Source organism: Neoarius graeffei, chromosome 27, assembly GCF_027579695.1.
Source record: "Neoarius graeffei isolate fNeoGra1 chromosome 27, fNeoGra1.pri, whole genome shotgun sequence".
NCBI classification, from domain to species: Eukaryota; Metazoa; Chordata; class Actinopteri; order Siluriformes; family Ariidae; genus Neoarius; species Neoarius graeffei.
Window position 1 is genome coordinate 32,162,224 of NC_083595.1, and position 23,345 is coordinate 32,185,568.

The 23,345-nt window shown below is 41.7% G+C and overlaps 1 protein-coding gene across 1 annotated transcript; it reads right to left on the reverse strand.

The window, feature by feature from the left end:
• Positions 1–237: 237 nt before the first annotated feature.
• Positions 238–22,517, reverse strand: serinc4 (serine incorporator 4). Its single transcript, XM_060911556.1, has 11 exons — positions 22,269–22,517; positions 21,916–22,094; positions 18,501–18,580; positions 13,595–13,688; positions 13,023–13,234; positions 10,312–10,407; positions 4,823–4,949; positions 4,675–4,747; positions 814–853; positions 568–721; positions 238–448 (listed from the first exon to the last, which is right to left on the reverse strand). The coding sequence occupies exons 1-11, from the start codon at positions 22,515–22,517 to the stop codon at positions 238–240; spliced, it is 1,515 nt and encodes a 504-aa protein (XP_060767539.1).
• Positions 22,518–23,345: the final 828 nt, after the last annotated feature.

A 23,345-nucleotide genomic window follows, 5' to 3' on the forward strand; every position in this document is an offset into this window, starting at 1 on the left:
ACCTTTGTAATCCTTTTGGCAATATCGGCAACTGCTTGGTCACCGTAATTGTAAACACACAGATTGTTCCAGCCTTATCTTTATGCTTCTTGGAGTCCAGCTGTATTCATGAAGCATGAGAATGCTTGTAGTAAAATCTCTTCCTCGGTGCTGAGAGTTCTGGACTCTCCCATTTCCTGATAAGATAAGGACTGTTTCTCAGCTGCACCCCATGACCCCATGGGACCTGAGAAAAAGTCACACGCTGACACTCACGTGGCACTGGGAAGCCATTCGTCTTTTGATCCGTGAGCGTTGTGGCTGTTTTGGATCGGAACGGCAGCGGCACAGTGGGCCCAAGAGGAGCCACAGGTAGAGCAGAACACAGGCCCAGCATGAGGAGAGCTTCACATAGAAGGTCGAGTAGCTGCCATGGGTGAAAGTGGTCTCCAACACTGCTGTCTCATAGCTACAGGAGGAAGTGAAGTGTAAAGTAAATAGATCTAACAGGTTATCTTTTATTCAGGGCCTAACAATAATCACAACTCTCTAAACCAGATCATCAGTGTTAAGCTCTTTCCAACGGACCTGAACCAATTGGTAAGGGTCATCATGACGTACAGGGAGGCTAGGAAGAAGACAAAATGGAAGAAGAAGTAGCTGTAGGCCACACGGTGACTCTCGTTATGGATCACCTTCTGGCACCCTTTGCTTTCGTCGTCAATTACAAACTCTTCCTTTGCTGAAAGAGCAAATTGGTCCATAGTAATTAATGGACATCTAATTTATTAGCAAGTAGCGATTGTGAAGTGTGAGGCTCAGTTCTGTTCTTACCCTCCTCTTGTTCAGGGCAGCAGAAACAACATGTGGCTTTCTGTAATTTCAAACACAAATGAGCAAATTAAATTAACATTGTGTGACTGTAGTATTAGAGGATTGTGGGTGAAAACATCACGGCAGATACAAGACAGGATTAACCAAGAATGAGATACTATCAATGAGAATGTATTTTAAAAATAATAACAGTAACACTTTATTTTATGTAAAACATATTAACCAGGAGGGCGGCACGGTGGTGTAGTGGTTAGCGCTGTCGCCTCACAGCAAGAAGGTCCTGGGTTCGAGGGCCGGCGAGGGCCTTTCTGTGTGGAGTTTGCATGTTCTCCCCGTGTCCGCGTGGGTTTCCTCCGGGTGCTCCGGTTTCCCCCACAGTCCAAAGACATGCAGGTTAGGTTAACTGGTGACTCTAAATTGACCGTAGGTGTGAATGTGAGTGTGAATGGTTGTCTGTGTCTATGTGTCAGCCCTGTGATGACCTGGCGACTTGTCCAGGGTGTACCCCGCCTTTCGCCCGTAGTCAGCTGGGATAGGCTCCAGCTTGCCTGCGACCCTGTAGAAGGATAAAGCGGCTAGAGATAATGAGATGAATGAGATATTAACCAGGTAAATGTATGGTACATATACTCCAAGAAACAGAGCAACTATTTTGATAAACAAGATGGTGAGTATCAAGACAGTTTAACTACAGTATACAGAAATGCTGGACAAGTTCTAGCTATTAAACAGGCAACGATCCAGTACTTACTTCTACTGACATTTTCTCCCACTTCTCTGTGGGGTCGATGGATTTGACAAGTCTTTCATACTGCACGATTGCTCATTTCCTGTCCAGACAAGCCTTTCTCTCTTAGGTCCATTCTAATACTTTCTAACCATCTTTGTTTCAGTCTTCCTCTTTTTCTTTTTCCTTCCACCTCCATTTCTATCACTCTTCTACCAAAATACTCCTCCTCACATGACCATACAGTATGACTGCAACCTCCTTTCCTATACTTTCTCTGATATCTTCCCGACTTTCATTGTCCCTCTAATTCTTTCATTTCTAATCCTGTCCCTCCTCATCACGCCGCACATCCACCTCAGCATCCGCGTTTCTGTAGTAACCAGCTGGTCTAACCACTGACTTGTCCTTTCACTCTCGCACTTATTCTCCGGTCACACAACAACACACCTGACACTCTTTTCCAATTTCTCCATCTGCACTGTATATGATGCATTACTTCCTCATCCAATTCACCAGCTCTTAACACTATTGAACCCAGATACTTGAATTTTTCCACTCTCTTCAATCTTTCTCCTTGCAGCTTGATTGTGAGATCTTGATCATTGTTGAAACTAAGGTATTCGGTTTTCATTCAGCTTATCTTTAATCCTCTGTCCTCTACAGGACAAGTGAAAGTTGTCCAGTCTTTTTTTTTTTACTTAAGTTAAAGTACTGAAGTACTTGCTTTTAAAAATACTTAAAAGTATTAAAAGTACATTTTCTGTCAACGCATCGTTGTATTATTGCCACGACGCTTACAAAACCTAACGCCGTTACCAAAGACAGAAATGTGAATTCACAAAATGAACGCATGCTGTGCCATCATGCTGGTTTAACATTAAGCTAGCTAGCCAGTGAAGTTCCACCTGACATGCTAGCAAACTCTTTTCAAACTCAAAAATCATACTGGGTAGCTAATGCTACTAGAAAAGAAAGATTTCTACATTCTGTTTATTTGGCAATATTATGCTAAAACCCATTTCTGAAAGGACTTCAGATAAGTTAACGTTATTCATGTTAGCGTAACTCCATTTTTACATGCTAACTAACAGTGTCTAAGTTAACTAGCTACTGTGTGTGTTAACGTTAGCCGTGGACAAGGCTACGGCAGCTTGGCGGGCAAATCCATAGAAAGTCATTTGACTAACCAGACTGCATAGCTATTGCAACGTTATTGCTAGCTCTAAAAGCACACACAACTTGGTTGCAAGCTTTCTCTTGGAATAAAACATTTACATCCCTCAATATGCTTCCGCAGGTTGGTTTTTGTAGGCTGTGATGTGGTTCACTTTCAGCAAACATCTCATCATCTCATTATCTGTAGCCGCTTTATCCTGTTCTACAGGGTCGCAGGCAAGCTGGAGCCTATCCCAGCTGACTACGGGCGAAAGGCGGGGTACACCCTGGACAAGTCGCCAGGTCATCACAGGGCTGACACATAGACACAGACAACCATTCACACTCACATTCACACCTACGGTCAATTTAGAGTCACCAGTTAACCTAACCTGCATGTCTTTGGACTGTGGGGGAAACCGGAGCACCCGGAGGAAACCCACGCGGACACGGGGAGAACATGCAAACTCCACACAGAAAGGCCCTCGCCAGCCACGGGGCTTGAACCCGGACCTTCTTGCTGTGAGGCGACAGCGCTAACCACTACACCACCGTGCCACCCTTCAGCAAACATTTAAAACGAAATTATTCTTTAATCCTTTCAGAAAACTGAAACATGGGTTCTAGGTATGGCCCTGGGTGTGTGCATTCCCCAGAAGAACCGCCTCCTTCCATTCTGCCATCAACTGATCGTGTTAAAATAATGCTGCTGAGAAATCACTGAACTTAATTTTATCCAGTCTATGGATGTGAAATGATCCTAGTGATTACTGATCAGCTGTCTCAGTGTCACCTGCGAAAAAACCAATCATGTTTTAGAAAAGAAAAGAAACATCTGCTTTCAAAGCTGCTTCATAGTAATGAGGACCTTGATAGAAATGTAGTGGAGTGAAAAGTACGATATTTGTCTTTCAAATGTAGTGAAGTTACAGTCATAAGTTTCCAAAGAAAATAATACTCAAGTAAAGTACAGATACTCAAAGTGTACTTAAGTACAGTACTCAAGTAAATGTACTTCATTACTGTCCACTTCTGGTCCTCTACTGCCTTCTTCCATTTTTCCAACTTTTCTTCTACTTCATCACTAATCGAAACAATGTCGTCTGCAAACCGCATACACCACGGAGGCCGACCTTTTACCTCCATGGTGCATGCTGTTTGCAGACGACATTGTCGACAGTACAAATACCTTAAACCATGGTGTAAAATTGACCACCCTTTTACACCAAATCATGGCAGAACACAATGACACTGTGTGTGTTTAGTGCTTCAAATATCTGTATCTGGCGGCACGGTGGTGTAGTGGTTAGCGCTGTCGCCTCACAGCAAGAAGGTCCTGGGTTCGAGCCCCGGAGCCGGCGGGGGCCTTTCTGTGTGGAGTTTGCATGTTCTCCCCGTGTCCGCGTGGGTTTCCTCCGGGTGCTCCGGTTTCCCCCACAGTCCAAAGACATGCAGGTTAGGTTAACTGGTGACTCTAAATTGACCGTAGGTGTGAATGTGAGTGTGAATGGTTGTCTGTGTCTATGTGTCAGCCCTGTGATGACCTGGCGACTTGTCCAGGGTGTACCCCGCCTTTCGCCCGTAGTCGGCTGGGATAGGCTCCAGCTTGCCTGCGACCCTGTAGAAGGATAAAGCGGCTAGAGATAATGAGATGAGATGAGATATCTGTATCTGATTTTTTTTTAAATTAAATATAAACCCTACCACTGTACTCCACACTGGAAAACTCAGAGGGAAAAAAACAACCCCACACAGGTAGAAATACCTGAACTGACAACATAGTCTGTGAATTATGACTGACAGTTCCTCAACCTCAGCTACATCACTAAAGAAAGACTGTTTTAATCTCACTTGCACAGTTATTAATTTTGTTTGCACATATTTTAAAAGTGAATGTAGTGCTATTGTTGTTGTTAATGGTGTCAAATCAATGAGACCAATAGAGGTGCCAAGGCTACATGGGAGGTGCAACCCACCTGGAACTCGTATCGATAAACTTTAATCATCCAGAATGGTCCAAAAACTTCAGCCAAGTAAGAAGCCTCATTACTGAAGGGGAACATGAGTTGTTAATGAAATGCAGACACACAGAGTGTATTGATCTGGATGCGTGAAAACACTCACCATGCGAAGAGCACACAGCAGTACATAATGGCAGCGCCGATGACAGCTACAACATTTCCTTCGTTTTGAATCTCGTCCCTGCCCACGTTAGGGTAGCAAGCTGTCACGTTGACACCCTGGTATTCCACTGAAAAACATACACACAAAGCAGATACATTTTCCAGTCTTCTGTTGCTATGTGTAGAAAGTTAATTTAAGTCTGTGCTTATGTGATCATCTTCACCCTGAAGGGCTTGTGATTCAGTTCTGCAGGAATTTGAATTGGGCTCCAGTCAATGGAACACTGAAGGCCTGCTTAAGGACAATTAGATTTCTTCTCAGATGAGATTAAAGCTCCAGATTGCTATAGGTTCAGAGAGGACATTGCACACAATTGTACAACTCCTGACCTAGTTGTTGTTAAAGAGGAAGTAAAATGTCATATTATTGCAAAAGTTTGTGCGTGTTGAAAAGCTGTTTTATGTTTTACAGCAAACTGACACTGCATATTCATCAAACATGTCAAAGCATAACCCCATACCGCCTGGAGACAACTTATAAGCATATTTTACACAAAGTCTCGTAATGATATATACACCTCAACAGACTCCAGGATAATAAAATCCTCTGCTAATACCGATCTTCCTTTTCACCTATTTTGATTTCCAGCCATCCATTATCTGTAGCTGCTTATCCTGTTCTGCAGGGTCGCAGGCAAGCTGGAGCCTATCCCAGCTGACTACGGGCGAAAGGCGGGGTACACCCTGGACAAGTCGCCAGGTTATCGCAGGGCTGACACAGAGACAAACAACCATTCACACTCACATTTACACCTAACCTGCATGTCTTTGGACTGTGGGGGAAACCGGAGCACCCGGAGGAAACCCATGCGGACACAGGGAGAACATGCAAACTCCACACAGAAAGGCCCTCGCCGGCCACGGGGCTTGAACCCAGGACCTTCTTGCTGTGAGGCGACAGTGCTAACCACTACACCACCATGCCGCCCCCATTTTGATTTCTATAACTTAAAACTCAAGCTTCAGTTTATTTTCTTTTACAATGTTGGCACCATATTTAATTGAAACATCTGGCATCTTTATTTTTCTAATATACAGTGCTCAGCGTAAATGAGTACACCCCCTTTGAAAAGTAACATTTTAAACAATATCTCAATGAACACAAACAATTTCCGAAATGCTGAAAAGACAAAGTTTAATATAACATCTGTTTAACTTATAACGTGAAAGTAAGGTTAATAATATAACTTAGATCACACATTTTTCACTTTTACTCAAATTAGGGTGGTGCAAAAATGAGTACACCCCACAACAAAAACTACTACATCTAGTACTTTATATGACCTCCATGATTTTTAATGACAGCACCAAGTCTTCTAGGCATGGAATGAACAAGTTGGCAACATTTTGCAACATCAATCTTTTTCCATTCTTCAACAATGACCTCTTTTAGTGACTGGATGCTGGATGGAGAGTGATGCTCAACTTGTCTCTTCAGAATTCCCCAAAGAAAATAATTTCTTTACACCACAAAGGTGAAGGCTACAAGAAGATCAGCAAAGCTTTACTTATCAGTCAGAATACTGTAGCAAAAGTGGTACAAAAATTTAAGAAAGATGGAACTGCAACCGTCTCACAGAGACGTCCAGGTCGTCCACGGAAGTTAACACCTCAACAGGAGCGTCTTCTGGTGCGAAGGGTTGAAGAAAATCGGCATGCAAGTTCACTGCAGTTATCTAAAGAAGTAGAAAGCCAAACTGGGGTGACTGTTTCCCGTGACACAATACAGCGTACACTGCAGAGGAATGGCATGCATGGATGCCATCCACGAAAGAAGCCTCTCCTAAAGCCCAGGCACAAAAAAGCCCGCCTAGAGTTTGCCAGGGCCCATGCTGACAAAGATGAAGACTACTGGGACTCTATACTCTGGAGTGATGAGACCAAGATAAACGTTTTTGGAACTGATGGCTTCAAAACTGTATGGCGTCGCAAAGGTGAGGAATACAAAGAAAAATGCCTGGTGCCTCCAGTGAAACATGGTGGTGGCAGTGTCCTTATGTGGGGCTGCATGAGTGCTGCTGGTGTCGGGGAGCTGCATTTCATTGATGGCATCATGAATTCACAGATGTATTGCTCTATACTGAAAGAGAAGATGCTACCATCACTCCGTGCCCTTGGTCGTCGTGCACTTTTCCAACATGACAATGATCCTAAACACAAATCTAAGGCCACTGTTGGATTTCTGAAGAAGAACAGGGTGAAAGTGATTCCGTGGCCAAGTACGTCTCCTGATCTGAACCCAATCGAACACCTATGGGGAATTCTGAAGAGACAAGTTGAGCATCACTCTCCATCCAGCATCCAGTCACTAAAATAGGTCATTGTTGAAGAATGGAAAAAGATTGATGTTGCAAAATGTCGCCAACTTGTTCATTCCATGCCTAGAAGACTTAGTGCTGCCATTAAAAATCATGGAGGCCATACAAAGTACTAGATGTAGTAGTTTTTGTTGTGGGGTGTACTCATTTTTGCACCACCCTAATTTGAGTGAAACTGAAAAATGTGTAATCTCAGTTTATATTATTAACCTTACTTTCACGTTAGGGGCAGCACGGTGGTGTAGTGGGAACATGCAAACTCCGCACAGAAAGGCCCTCGCCGGCCACGGGGCTTGAACCCGGACCTTCTTGCTGTGAGGCGACAGCGCTAACCACTACACCACCGTGCCGCCCTGATCATGACCCATTATGGACATTTCCAGATTTTAAAAGGGATACAAAAGAACAGTAAAGAGTTCCTGAAACTTTTGCATTCTCCAGTAACTCCTTGTCTCCCCCCCATCCCATTCTGTTCAACCACAGAAGGACAGGGAATAAAAAATATACCTATACTGTTCAGGACCCAAACAGCTAAATTTCCCTTGAGATACATGCAATCCATGGACTGAAGCTAAGCCGAGTCCAAGTTTCATCCACATAGAGTATAACCTGAAGACAGATAAGAGTTAAGAATCGGGTTTAGGCTTGTCTTTTCATTCATGGTTCCCTTTATGTTTCTGTGAGTCAGACCATAGCTTAATGGGACAGTGTGATCACCTCAGAACACCTCAGCAAAGGCCTTTACAACCCCTGATTGTTCAAATGATTGACAACTACTTATCCCTTTACTCCTACGGGTTGAACTAGATTATATTTCCACTCAACACATTGCCTAAATGGTACACAACAGTACCTCCATCATGCATTACTGTGTTAATGGGATGCCATTTATTGCTTTCAGAAGGTGATGTGGGCTTCCACATTGCTTTTAATTCTGATTAGTGACTAAACACAAAAAACAGACATAGAGCATAGTGAAACCATGCATCCATCAATCCCTTAAAATGATGCTATGCTATACAGTGGATATAAAAAGTGTACACACCCTGTTAAAATGAGAGGTGTTTTTTTTCTGATGTAAAAAAAAAAAAAAGAAACCACGATAAATAATTTCAAAACTTTTCCCACCTTTAATGTGACCTATAACCTGTACAATTCAACTAAAAAACAAACAAATCTGTTCGGGGGAAAAACATAAAAAATAAAAAAATGTACAATAAGCTGGTTGCATAAGTGTGCACACCCTTAAACTAATACTTTGTTGAAGCACCTTTTGTTTTAATTACAGCATTCAGTCTTTTTGGGTCGGAGTCTATCAGCCTGCCACATCTAGACTTGGTGATATTTGCCCACTCTTCCTTGCAAAAGCGCTCCAAATCTGTCAGATTGTGAGGGCGTCTCTTGTGCACAGCCCTCTTCAGGTCACCCCACAGATTTTCAATTGGATTTAGGTCTGGGCTCTGGCTGGGCCGTTCCAAAACTTTTTTGGGGTCATTGTCATGCTGAAAGATGAAATTCCTCTTCATCTTCAGCTTTCTAGCAGACACCTGAAGGTTTTGGGCCAAAATTGACTGGTATTTAGAACTGTTCATAATTCCCTCCACCTTGACTAAAGCCCCTGTTCCAGCTGAAGAAAAACAACCCCAAAACATGATGCTGCCACCACCATGCTTCACCGTGGGTATGGGGTTCTTTTGGTGAAGTGCAGTGTTATTTTTGCGACAAACATACCTTTCGGAATTGTGGCCAAAAAGTTCAACCTTGCTTTCATCAGACCATAACACATTTTCCCACATGCTTTTGGGAGAGTTGATTTTTTTTTTTTTTTGCAAAATTTAGCTGGGCCTGGATGTTTTTCTTTGACCCTACCTCATAATCCAGACATATGGAGAATACGGGAGATTGTTGTCCCATGTAGTACACAACCAGTACTTGCCAGAAATTCCTGCAGCTCCTTCAGTGTTGCTGTAGGCCTCTTGGCAGCCTCCCTGACCAGTTTTCGTCTTGTCTTTTCATCAATTTTGGAGGGACGTCCAGTTCTCAGTAATGTCACTGTCGTCCCATATTCTCTCCACTTCTTGATGACTGTCTTCACTGTGCTCCATGGTATATCTAATGCTGTGGAAATGTTTTTGTACCCTTCTCCTGACTGATACCTTTCAACAATGAGATCCCTTTGCTGCTTTGTAAGCTCTCTGTGAACCCTGGCTTTTGCTGGAGGATGCAACTGAGTAAATGTCTGAACTTTATTTGGGGTTAATCAGAGTCATTTTACTTGATGGTAGGTGTGAACCCAAAAAGACTGAATGCTGTAATTAAATCAAAAGGTGCTTCAACAAAGTATTAGTTTAAGGGTGTGTACACTTATGCAACCAGCTTATTGTACTTTTTTTTTATGTTTTTCCCCCCCCCAACAGATTTGTTTGGTTTTCAATTGAATTGTACAGGTTATAGGTCACATTAAAGGTGGAAAAAGTTGTGAAATGATTTATCATGGTCTCGTTTTTTTACATCAGAAAAACCTATCATTTTAACGGGGTGTGTAGACTTTTTATATCCACTGTAAATTACATATCACGTTGTTCAGGGAAAGATTTTGCTTGCGGTTTTGTGCATGTATATATGTCTCATCTCATCTCATTATCTCTAGCCGCTTTATCCTGTTCTACAGGGTCGCAGGCAAGCTGGAGCCTATCCCAGCTGACTACGGGCGAAAGGCGGGGTACACCCTGGACAAGTCGCCAGGTCATCACAGGGCTGACACATACGGTAGACACAGACAACCATTCACACTCACACCTACGGTCAATTTAGAGTCACCAGTTAACCTAACCTGCATGTCTTTGGACTGTGGGGGAAACCTGAGCACCCGGAGGAAACCCACGCGGACACGGGGAGAACATGCAAACTCCACACAGAAAGGCCCTCGCCGGCCATGGGGCTCGAACCCGGACCTTCTTGCTGTGAGGCGACAGCGCTAACCACTACACCACCGTGCCGCCCGTGTGTGTATATATATATATATATATATATGTATATATATGTGTGTGTGTGTTTTGTGTGTGTGTGTGGGGGGGGGGGGGGGTGTTTTGTGTGTGGGTGTTTGCTGCACCTTTCTCAGGTGGACGGCTGGACAGGGCGGAAAAGGTCAGGTACATGACGTAGCAGCTGATGATGGAGGCCTGCAACAGTCCTGAGCGTGGCTGTTCTGAACACAAGGAAAAGACCAAAGAAAGAGTTACTACCAACTAAATATCTTCAAATACCTTAAACAAAATAAACTCATTGTACGTGTCAGTGTAGTTGTGCTCAATTGCTGGTGTAGTCTTGATAAACTGATAAACAGTCTGCATCTTTGTTTTTCATTTCATTTCTAGATTGTCTCTGAAGGTATTCAAGTGTCAAGGGTTGAATTTCTGAAAAGCACTGCAGCATAAAGACCATTGTTAAATAGTAGAGCGAGCATCATGTTGAACACTCTCTCTCTCCCATTTAAGATGATCTTAGCATTGCAATACTTTTGGGAAACTCAGCCCTGGTCATTTTAATAGTCTAGATGTAGTGAAGTAGTGAATCAAGGCTTTCACTGAGTATTTTGAGAGCCTGTGGTGTCTCTACTCTGATTAATTTGTATTGGGGTTACATGTTACATGACTGGGAATGTCTTCACAACTCATTGTGTCTCTTTGTTTGTTTATAGATCTTCAGTGATGAATTCAAACATGGCTTTTTTGTAACTCTGTGTATGAATACAGAGCTGCCAGCTTTGCTAAACCAAAATATTACCACAAAAACCCAACATTTATGGTCAAGTACTGTAATATAATTACAGATAATTACAGTACTTTATACAGTACACTGTTTATTCTATCCATATTCACTGGATATGACCAGCCATGCGCTCTGATTGGCTACTCTGCTACTAGGCTATCAGCTCATATACCGTGAGTAGAGAAAAACAAAATGGCGGAGCATGTTGCTGAACCAACCGAGGATGAAATAAAAACTCTACTCGAAACCAAAACCCCCCAAAATACAAAAAAGCAACAAAATATGGAATGAAAGTATTTGATGGTAAGAACGTATCTTATTTATTTTTCAAGAATTATTATTATTATTATTATTATTATTATTATTGCATTTTTCACAAATTGCTATGGTCATTTTGCCGGTTTGCTTACATTCTTCATCTTTAAGCATTAAAACTTGTTGAATTTTTTTTAGACTGGTTCAAAAGCTCAAAGAAGTTTGAAAATGACATGACTGAAATGTCCAAGGAAAAATTAAATGAATGTCTAAAGCGATTCTATACCTCGGCAAGACAGCACTTTCTACAAAAAAACAACACTAAAGTCAATTCATGCAGCCATTGATAAGTTTTTAAGAAGTCCACCTAAGCGGAAATTATTTGGTTGGACGTTTTGTACGAAGTTCTTATTTATCGAATTTGCAAAAAATAAAAATGCTCCGTTTCTCAAAATCCAGTCATTGTAGATAGAATAAAACAGTTATTCCACTCAATCTCGTCATACATGGCTTATAGACAACTCGGTGTTACGTGCCTCATCGGCTATCAGCTCATGTATGACTTGATTTAGTGGAATAACTGTTAAATATCATCTACTACATTTGCATTTACATTTATTTGTTTGGCTGAAGCTTTTATCCATAGCAACTTATAATTATGTGTTTATCTGAAACAGAGTTGTCACTAAAATAAAGTAGACAAAGAGAATCTTTACCAGTCTCACTCCTAAAGTTTAGATATACTGTCAACCAGTGCACTGCTATAACTGCCCAGTCATTTAGCATATTTATAGCATATGTCAGTGGACAGTCTGCTCCACATTCAGCATACGTAAATAATAAAACATATTGGCTAAATTGGCTATTAAGTACACAAATATGTGGATTTACTACCAACCATGTGTACAATTCCTTCGTACAATTATTAAACATTAAAAGAAGCACAAGTCTCTCTATAACTGTAGTGAAAGATATTTACTGTTGATTACCTGATTGTTTTGTAAAATTAAGGATCAGTAACCAGACAAAAAAAAAAAAAAGGGCTTGTGACTTATATTACTGACTAACACTTTATTATTATTATTATTATTATTATTATTATAGGAGGGCAGCACGGTGGTGTAGTGGTTAGCGCTGTCGCCTCACAGCAAGAAGGTCCGGGTTCGAGCCCCGTGGCCGGCGAGGGCCTTTCTGTGCGGAGTTTGCATGTTCTCCCTGTGTCCGCGTGGGTTTCCTCCGGGTGCTCCGGTTTCCCCCACAGTCCAAAGACATGCAGGTTAGGTTAACTGGTGACTCTAAATTGACCGTAGGTGTGATTGTGAGTGTGAATGGTTGTCTGTGTCTATGTGTCAGCCCTGTGATGACCTGGCGACTTGTCCAGGGTGTACCCCGCCTTTCGCCCGTAGTCAGCTGGGATAGGCTCCAGCTTGCCTGCGACCCTGTAGAACAGGATAAAGTGGCTAGAGATGATGAGATGAGATTATTATAGGAGTCTAGTTAGTTAGTTAGTTAGTTAGTTAGTTAGTTAGTTAGTTAGTTAGTTAGCTCCCCCCACCCCAGATATGTATCAAGCAACAGTAAGAAAACGGGATAAAGGCTGAGTCTTTAGGATATTATCTTTGACGTTACTGTAATTAGAGTCAGGGGTTGTTCTGTATTGTAGGTTAAAAAAAAAGGCAAGGTGATTGGTGTTAGAATCTTAAAGACATTTTGTCACCATGTACCATGTACAAGAAAGTCCATTAACCCTGACTTACTACTTATTACTGTATTACATATAGATTTGCTGTAACTAACTTTGCTGGACACAGGGGGTGACGGCGATGAAGGACATGACTGTGCACAGGCCCAGGTTGGTAAACAGCAGTGCTTTGTTGAGACGGCACGCAGCCGGGTGTGTGTAGTACTTGTACATGAAGGTAAAGGCCGCAGTGGCGACGGTATAGAAAAAGAAGGTGGCACACATGACCGCCACATACCACTTCTTATCTTCAGCTGCACCAGTTAACCTGAGGAAGAACAGCGAGACATAAGAGTAGTGAGGTTGACTTTACTCCGGATGTTAACACAGTAACAGGAGTGTTTGTACTACTGTGGGTTTTTCTTGGACTGATGCCATTTTCTGCAGGGAAAGCATTCTGGTTTTTTTTCTTTTTTTTTCTGGAGCTACAGTCTTGTCATGTCTGCTGTGTTGAATAAGTGATGCCTCATGCTACCTGTTAGATCCCACAGACATCTGGGGACAAGCTGTGTGTGTGAAACAGCAAGCTGGAGGAGGAGTGAGTATGAGTGTGTGTCGGTGTCTGTATAAGAGAGACAGAGAGAAGTGAATGAATGCTGGCTGCATGAACCCACTGCCCTGTGCTCACCAGTTCTTATTCCAAGTGTGAGCAAAAGCAGTGATGAGGATAAGCTGAATGAGGATGAAGGAAAAACCTCCCACCACTCCGACATAGTGCCAGGCTAAAAGAGATCAAGAGGAAAGAGGGAACAATTAATAAATCATGAAAAATAATTTTAAACTTTTTGCAGCCGTGAACTCTTAACCTCTTTAACTGGAAAATAAATTTCATGAACCCCCTCTAAAAGAAATCCAACTATTCAAATAATAAACTCATTATTTAATTTGTACAATAATATTTTGGCTATTTATTGCATCTATGCGGATAACCATATAGCTTTATATGACTGAAACTTCTGACAAAAAAAAAAAAAATTTCCAAGTTGATATTATTTACAGCTACACTTGTTTTTGAATTACTGAGGTTTGCATTAAACCCATTCAATTCAAGCATCAAGTCAAACTGGCTAATAACCATAAGAACTCAGTAATAAATATAATGTACATAAAGTAAAAAAATAAAAATAAATTAATTCAATAAACTAAAAATGAATTTTTATTTATTTATTTATTTGTTTTTTAAATCTCAGACCCTTTGGTTATACTTCATGGACCTCTGGCTGTCCTTGTACCCCACTTTGAGAAACACTGCTCTAGAACATTCCCTACTCTAGTTTGAAGTTTTCTTGATCCAGAGCATTTTTTAACATAGTTACTGGGAGACCAAAAGGTTATTAGCACCAAATGGCCAGATTTGGTCTTCTAGTCAATGCCAAACCAGCTTCACTGGGAGACCAAATTTTAAACCAAGTTATGTCTTATCATTTGGTTCAATCATCTCATCTCATCATCTCTAGCCGCTTTATCCTTCTACAGGGTCACAGGCAAGCTGGAGCCTATCCCAGCTGACTACGGGCGAAAGGCGGGGTACACCCTGGACAAGTCGCCAGGTCATCGCAGGGCTGACACATAGACACAGACAACCATTCACACTCACATTCACACCTACGCTCAATTTAGAGTCACCAGTTAACCTAACCTGCATGTCTTTGGACTGTGGGGGAAACCGGAGCACCCGGAGGAAACCCACGCGGACACGGGGAGAACATGCAAACTCCGCACAGAAAGGCCCTCGCCAGGCTCGAACCCGGACCTTCTTGCTGTGAGGCGACAGCGCTAACCACTACACCACCGTGCCACCCCTTGGTTCAATCAGTTGCAATTAATTAACCAAGTACCATGTAAGTATACATTTAACAAGGAAAACGAAGATCTATGTTATAAGATATACACACAAGATCATGTTGGTTAAGAAAAACAAAACTAAAATTTGGTTACTGAGATGGCTGATGTCAGAATCCGATGTCATTACTTTGTAACTTTGAGTGTCTTTGACATAACATTTGTGCTTGGCAATTGCTCTTGATAGCTGTGTAGTCACTGTAGTGTGTTTGTCTGTATGGTGATTGGTGAACCATTTTGCATCACAGAATATGCTGCAGCAGTGCAGCCGCATGGACTCTGGGGCCTGTGATTGTATTGCCCAGACCAGTTGGTCTCCTCGTGGAAAATCCTTTAAAAAAATGCTCTGTTATTAGCACACCTGATTCAGCTCATCATGAAGCTTACTAATGAGCTGATGAGGTGTGTTGGCAGATTTGTTTGACTTGGCAGGGAAAATACCAAGTATCTCACTCCTCTAGAGTACAGCCAGTCTCCATGAATAACATTTACTCTCTGCAGAAAACTGATTCTAAACACAGTAGATTCATTAGGTGCTGACAGAAAACCTCACTGTGGCTGTAAAAAAGGAAAAAATTCTGTGGACCAACAGTGCCACCTGGAGGAAGTCGAGGAGAAGTGTATTCATATACTGCAGACTGACTGTGTGTGTGTGTGTGTGTGTGTGTGTGTGTGTGTGTATACACAACCCCAATTCCAAAAAAGTTGGGACACTGTGTAAAACAAACAAAAACAGAATGTAAAGATTTGCAAATCATGGAAACCCTATATTTCATTGAAAATAGTACAAAGACAACATGTCAAATGTTGAAACTGAGAAATTTTATAGTTTTTTGAAAAATATATGCTCATTTTCAATTTGATGTCAGCAACACATTTCAGAAAAGTTGGGACGGGGCAACAAAAGACTGAAAAAGTTGTGTAATGCTAAAAAAAAAAGTAATTTGGTTAAATCTCATCACATCGCTCCTGTGGAGGACGGCCCCATGTGGACAATTGAAAGTCACACTTGGAAGACGCTCTGGACACTTACAGTAAGGCTTTTGTGGCTGAGGACTACAGTTGGCTTGCTAACTTTGGGACTGCGGTTGTCATGAACAGTTTTGCACTCAAGTTTCCATTAATGAAGAGTTATAACATCAATGAAACTGACTTCATGTTAAACCTGTTCATGTTATAGTCATGTTGTTGTCCAGGTGAGGATGGGTTCCCTTTTGAGTCTGGTTCCTCTCAAGGTTTTTTCCTCGTGTCGTCTGGGGGAGTTTTTCCTCACCACGGTCACCACGGGCTTGCTCATTGGGGATAAAATTGGCTCATGTCTTGGGTCATTCAGATTCTGTAAAACTGCTTTGGGACAATGTCTATTGTTAAAAGTGCTATACAAACAAACGACTTGACTTAATTGGCAACAGGTGAGTAACATGATTGTGTATAAAAAGAGCATCTCAGAGAGTTGGAGTCTCTCAGAAGTAAAGATGGGGAGGGGCTCACCGCTCTGTGAAAGACTGCATGGACAAACAGTGCAACAATTTAAGAATAACATTCCTCAATGTAAAATTGCAAAGAATTTGGGGATCAGATCATCTATGGTACATAATATCATTAAAAGATTCAGAGAATCTGGAGAAATCTCTGTATGCAAGAGACAAGGCTGAAAACTGACAGTGATCTTCAGGTCCTCAGGAGACACTGCATTAAAAATAGATACATGTCTGTAGTGGAAATCGCTGTATGGGCTCAGGAACACTTCAGAAAACCAGCATCTGTGAAAACAGTTCATTACTGCATCTACAAATACAAGTTAAACCCAGATATAAACAATATCCAGAAACACCTCTGCCTTCTCTTGGCCTGAGCTCTTTTACGATGGACTGAGGCGAAGTGGAAAACTGTCCTGAGGTCTGATGAATTGAAATTTGAAATTCTTTTTAAAAATCATGGACACCATGTCCTCCAGGCTAAAGAGAAGAGGGACCATCCGGCTTGTTATCAGTGCACAGTTCAAAATCCAGCATCTGTGATGGTATGATGGTGCATTAGTGCACATGGCATGGGTAGCTTGTACATCTGGGAAGACATCATTAATGCTGAATGATATATACACGTTTCAGAGCAATATGCTGCCATCCAGACAAAATCTTTTTCAGGGAGGGCCTTCCTTCTTTCAGAAAGACAATGCCAAACATCTGGGAAGACATCATTAATGCTGAATGATATATATACACGTTTCAGAGCAATATGCTGCCATCCAGACAAAATCTTTTTCAGGGAGGGCCTTCCTTCTTTCAGAAAGACAATGCCAAACTGTTCTCTGCACATATTAAAACTGCATGGCTCCATAGTAAAAGATTCCAGGTGCTAAAGTGGCCTGCCTGCAGTCCAGACTTGTCTCCCATTTAAAACATTTGGTGCATTATGAAGTGCAAAATACGACAAAGCAGACTCCGAACTGTTGAGCAACTGAAATTGTATATCAGGCAAGAATGGGACAACATTTCTCTTTCAAAAATGCAGCAACTGGTCTCCTCAGATCCCAAATATTTACAGTGTTGTTAAAAGTAGAGGTGATGCAACACAGTGGTAAACGCCCCTGTCCCAACTTTTTTGAAACGTGTTGCTGACATCAAATTCAAAATGAGCAGATATTTTTCAAAAAACAATACAATTTTTCATTTTGGGGGCGGCATGGTGGTGTAGTGGTTAGCGCTGTCGCCTCACAGCAAGAAGGTCCTGGGTTCGAGCCCCATGGCCGGCGAGGGCCTTTCTGTGTGGAGTTTGCATGTTCTCCCTGTGTCCGCGTGGGTTTCCTCCGGGTGCTCCGGTTTCCCCCACAGTCCAAAGACATGCAGGTTAGGTTAACTGGTGACTCTAAATTGACCGTAGGTGTGATTGTGAGTGTGAATGGTTGTCTGTGTCTATGTGTCAGCCCTGTGATGACCTGGCGACTTGTCCAGGGTGTACCCCGCCTTTCGCCCGTAGTCAGCTGGGATAGGCTCCAGCTTGCCTGCGACCCTGTAGAAGGATAAAGCGGCTAGAGATAATGAGATGAGATGAATAAAATTTTTCATTTTGGGGGCGGCATGGTGGTGTAGTGGTTAGCGCTGTCACCTCACAGCAAGAAGGTCCTGGGTTCGAGCCCCGTGGCCGGTGAGGGCCTTTCTGTGCGGAGTTTGCATGTTCTCCCCGTGTCCGCGTGGGTTTCCTCTGGGTGCTCCGGTTTCCCCCACAGTCCAAAGACATGCAGGTTAGGTTAACTGGTGACTCTAAATTGAGCGTAGGTGTGAATGTGAGTGTGAATGGTTGTCTGTGTCTATGTGTCAGCCCCGCGATGACCTGGCGACTTGTCCAGGGTGTACCCCGCCTTTCGCCCATAGTCAGTTGGGATAGGCTCCCGCTTGCCTGCAACCCTGTAGAACAGGCTCAGGTGACTAAGGCGCCATACCATAAATCCGGGGACCCGGGTTCGATTCCGACCCGAGGTCATTTCCTGATCCCTTCCCGTCTCTCTCTCCCACTCATTTCCTGTCCTGTCTCTACACTGTCCTATCCAATAAAGGTGAAAAAAGCCTAAAAAAATCTTTAAAAAAAAAAAATTGTCAAGCCTTTGTGAAAAAACAATAAGGAAAAAACTTCAGATGCAAGTCCGTGGATTTTTTTTCTTCTTCATAGTTTTGCCAGATAGTAGGACTCACCTTGCAGGAAAGAATCAGTGGGGATGAAGAAGGCAGCTGCGACCATCCCAAGCAGCAAAATAAACTTCAAGAACCAGAATCTGGTAAAAGCACAGGAGAAAGTTTTATTACATGTGTAAATCCATAAACAGTGAACAGATGAGTGTAAAGTCTATTTGTAGCTCACAATGAGCTTTGTCTCTGTATCAGCCCTGTTTGACCCCTGGCCAATGCGCTGTCCTGATATGTAAGAGCTTTAGCGCTGAGCACATGGTGTGTCCCTTTCACATTCCCTAAGAGCCTAATCCTGGGAAGTCCAATCTTCCTGTGCCATAGTGTAATTGGAAAAGAAGGAAAGAAACTGATTGGAATCAAATGTAATGCCGAACAAACTGAATATGCTAATTGGCTATACAGTAGTGACATGAACATGGAACTGAGACAGGAATCCAGTTTGTGTCTTTGACTGTATATTCTTATTTTAGAGCTACAGACAAATTTAATCATAAAAAAAAACCTGGAAAATTTGCAACTGGTTAAATGCTATTGCTTTGATTAAGAGTTGTAAAGGATGAGGAAATTATTTTGAACCTAATATTATATGTCAGTTGAGTGTTTATATTCAAATATTTTTGATTGGTTCTTATGCAAATGTTTTGGTTGATGCTGTATTTTCATGATTTCTGAGAGGTTGTGGTTTGTGTGGCACTCTGTCACAGGGAGACATTGTTAGTCAGGGCCAGCCCAAGCTTTAATGGGGCCCTAAGCAGAATCCGATTTGGGGACCCCACCAGCTCGGCACCACCAATACTAAACATACCTTTTATCTTGCTGTTTTTTCTCATGTTTTGTTTGCTGCTTCTTTCTTGTCTGCTCCAGAAGGATATACTTTTTCCATTGACGCACAGGAGAGGATTGTAACCTGACATTTGTCTGACTGATTGTGCTTGAATCAAAATGCAGTTAACATTTGTTACAGCGCACATGTGCATGAACGTGACACCGGCTGTGGCACAGGCAGCGGGAACTGATTAAACCAGTAGTATTAGTTAGCCAGCCTGTTAACATAATGTCGCATTTTTGTACGATTCCCACTGACATATCACTAAATAAATAAATAAATAAATAAACCATTTCAAGCTCTGTTGTGGCACATTTCAAGCGCTCTTAGGGGCCTTCTGGTGCGCTTAGTTCGCTATGCATTGCTAGGGCAGTTAAAATTGCGTTTAATAGGAGAAAAAAAAATTAGCGTTCTCAAACATAAAGGATAATGCTCAGGTTTTGTTGTTCGCTCCCAAAAAAAGAGCAAGAACTTCTTTACTCACTCACCATGCAGCTATACAACACACAACATATACAACGCTAAGTTGAGGTGGAGAATTTGCTCTGCTAATTAGCTATCTACAAAATAATGACATATTAGCATGGAAGTTGAAGTTTTGGAAGTCTGAGCAGAGTGTGAAGATAAAGAGAACAGAGAACGAGACTGACTAAATCACTAAAGGTCCCTGAATGACCTCAATTACTTTTTTTTTTTTTTTTACTAATTATTGATTGAATGACAATCAATTAAGGTCAGGTCTTTGAAAAAAGCCCAATCAATCTTGGCTGAAAAGTCAACCCAGAATTTCGCATGTACAGTGCCTTGCAAAAGTATTCATCCCCCTTGGTGTTTGTCCTGTTTTGTCGCATTACAAGCTGGAATTAAAATGGATTTTTGGAGGGTTAGCACCATTTGATGAACACAACATGCCTACCACTTTAAAGGTGCACATTGTTTTTTTTATTGTGATACAAACAATAATTAAGATTAAAAAACAGAAATCTGGAGTGTGCATAAGTATTCGCCCCCTTTCATATGAAACCCCTAAATAAGAGCTGATCCAACCAATTCACTTCATAAGTCACATGATTAGTTGATTAAGATCCACCTGTGTGCAATCAAAGTGTCACATGATCTGTCACATGATGTCTGTATAAATCAACCTGTTCTGGAAGGACCCTGACTCTGCTACACTACTAAGCAAGCAATATGAAAACCAAGGAGCACTCCAAACAGGTCAAAGACAAAGTTGTGAAGTGTAGATCAGGGTTGAGTTACAAAAAAAATCCCAAACTTTGAATATCTGAGAGAGCACCATTAAATCCATGATAGCAAAATGGAAAGAACATGGCACCACTACAAACCTGACAAGAGAAGGCCACCCACCAAAACTCAGAGACTGGGCAAAGAGGGCATTAATCAGAGATGCAGCAAAAACACCAAAGATAACACTGAGGGAGCTGCAAAGATCCGCAGTGGAGATGGGAGTATCTGTCCATAGGGCCATTTTAAGCCATACACTCCACAGAGCGGGGCTTTATGGAAGAGTGGTCAGAAAAAAGTCATTGCTTAAGAAAACATGTTTGGAGTTTGCCCAACAGCATGTGGCAGACTCCCCAAACACATGGAAGAAGATTCTCTAGTCAGATGAGACTAAAATTGATCTTTTTGGCCATCATGAGAAACACCATATGTGGAGCAAACCCGACACCCTGAGAACACCATTCCTACAGTGAAGCATGGTGGTGGGAGCATCATGCTGTGGGGATGCTTTTCATCTGCAGGGACAGGAAAGCTGGTCAGGACTGAAGGAAAGATGGATGGCACTAAATACAGGGCAGTTCTGGAGGAAAACCTGTTTGAGTCGGCCAGAGGTTTGAGACAAGGATGAAGGTTCACATTCCAGCAGGACAATAACCCTAAACATACTGCTAAAGCTACACTGGAGTGGTTTAAAGGGAAACGTTTAAATGTCTTGGAATGGCCTAATCAAAGCCCAGACCTCAATTCAATTGAGAATCTGTGGCATAACTTGAAGATTGCTGTACACCAACACAACCCATCTAACTTGAAGGAATAGAAACAGTTTTGCCTTGAGGAACGGGCAAAAATCCCAGTGGCTAGATGTGCTAAGCTAATAGAGACAGACCCCAAGAGACTTGCAGCTGTAATTGAAGCAAAAGGTGGCTCTACAAAGTATTGACTTTGGGGGTGAATACCTATACACACTCCAGATTTCTGTGTTTTTTTTATCTTAATTATTGTTTGTGTCACAATAAAACAACCTTTATAGTGGTAGGCATGTTGTGTAAATTAAATGGTGCTAACCCTCCAAAAATCCATTTTAATTCCAGCTTGTAATGCGACAAAACAGGACAAACACCAAGGGGGATGGATAATTTTGCAAGACACTGTACAAAATAAATCTTTGAAAATCACATGTTGATTATGACGATTAAGTTGTTCAGAGTGGATTTTGTGTATGCGTGTTACTGGTAGTGTGAGATTTTATTATTGCGTGTGACTGGTACTGTTTAAAAAAAAAACAAAAAAAGAAAAGGCCTCTGTGATCAGTGATGAACTTCCTTCTGATTGATTTGTCATGTTACTGACCCGTTGTGGATGAGCGCTCTGAAATCCTGGCTGGACTTCACATCCACAAGAAGAAGGGCCATCATGAGATAGAAGCAGGCTGTGCCGAAGCAGACCCTGTAGACTGCAGAGTATCCGACCAACATCTCACAGTTTCCTCCACCATGGGCCTCATCACAAACCACATGAAAGAAAGGCACCTAAAAGGGATGAACAATAGCAGCTATGTGAAATGAAGTTTCAGTGTGATCCTGTTGTGTGCACCATGACTGAATGTTTTTAGGCTGTGTCGACAGCATACTAATGCCAATCTGAACTTTAAACATCAATGGATTTCGAAAGTAAAGGAAGACAGGGGATATGAAATGACTCACATTCTCTCTCACGGCCTCGGAGACAGTGCGAGACAGCATGAGGCAAGACACAGTGCAGGCCAGGATGTGGAATAGAGTGTACATCAAGCGCGTGCTTGTGGAGGACTTGATGGGTGGACAGAAGGAGCAGCATAGCGAGCATGGAGCAGGACCACAGGAGCAACAGATCTGTAAGGAAGAAAGAGACAAAAAATACTTTCCACAGATGTTTATAGAGTTAACTGAGGAAGTTCGTGTTCTGAAGGACATGTCTGACTTCTTTTTCCTGATTTATGCTGATAGCACTGGGAGCATGGTTGTCTGAGCCTTTTCAAACTGTACAACATAGAAACAATAAGTGGTAATAAAGATGAAGTTATAATTAACAGTTATTCCACGAAATCGAGTCGTACATGAGCTGATAGCCGACGAGGCACATAGCACTGAGTTGGCTAGAAGCCATGTACAACGAGATTGAGTGGAATAACTGTTTTATTCTATCCACATTCCCTGGATTTTGAGAAACAGAGCATTTTTATTTTTATTTTTTGCAAATTCGATAAATAAAAACTTTATACAAAACGTCCAACAAAATAATTTCTGCTTAGAATGTAAATAAACTGGTGAAATGACAAGAGCAATTTGTGAAAAATGCTATAATAATAATAATAATAATAATAATAATAGGCCTACTTGAAAAATAAAAAAAGATGCGTTCTTACCATCAAATACTTTTATTCCATATTTTGTTGTTTTGTTTTTGTATTTTTTGGCGTTTTGTTTTTGAGTCGAGTTTTTAATTTCGTCCTCGGTTGGTTCAGCAACACGCTCCACCATTTTGTTTTTCTCTACTCATGGTATATGAGCTGATAGCCTAGTAGTAGAGTAGCCAATCAGAGCACGCGATTGCTCATATCCAGCGAATGTGGACAGGATAATTAGAAATATTTATATTATATACAAATAGGACAAAAACATTTCTTATTTCATTTATGGTCACGTGTGTCTTCAACATAGAGTCAGTATAAGGAATAAAACATAATGGGATGTGCTGTTATCAGAAAATAAGCCTTTCTGTCAATTACAGTATGTCCTAAA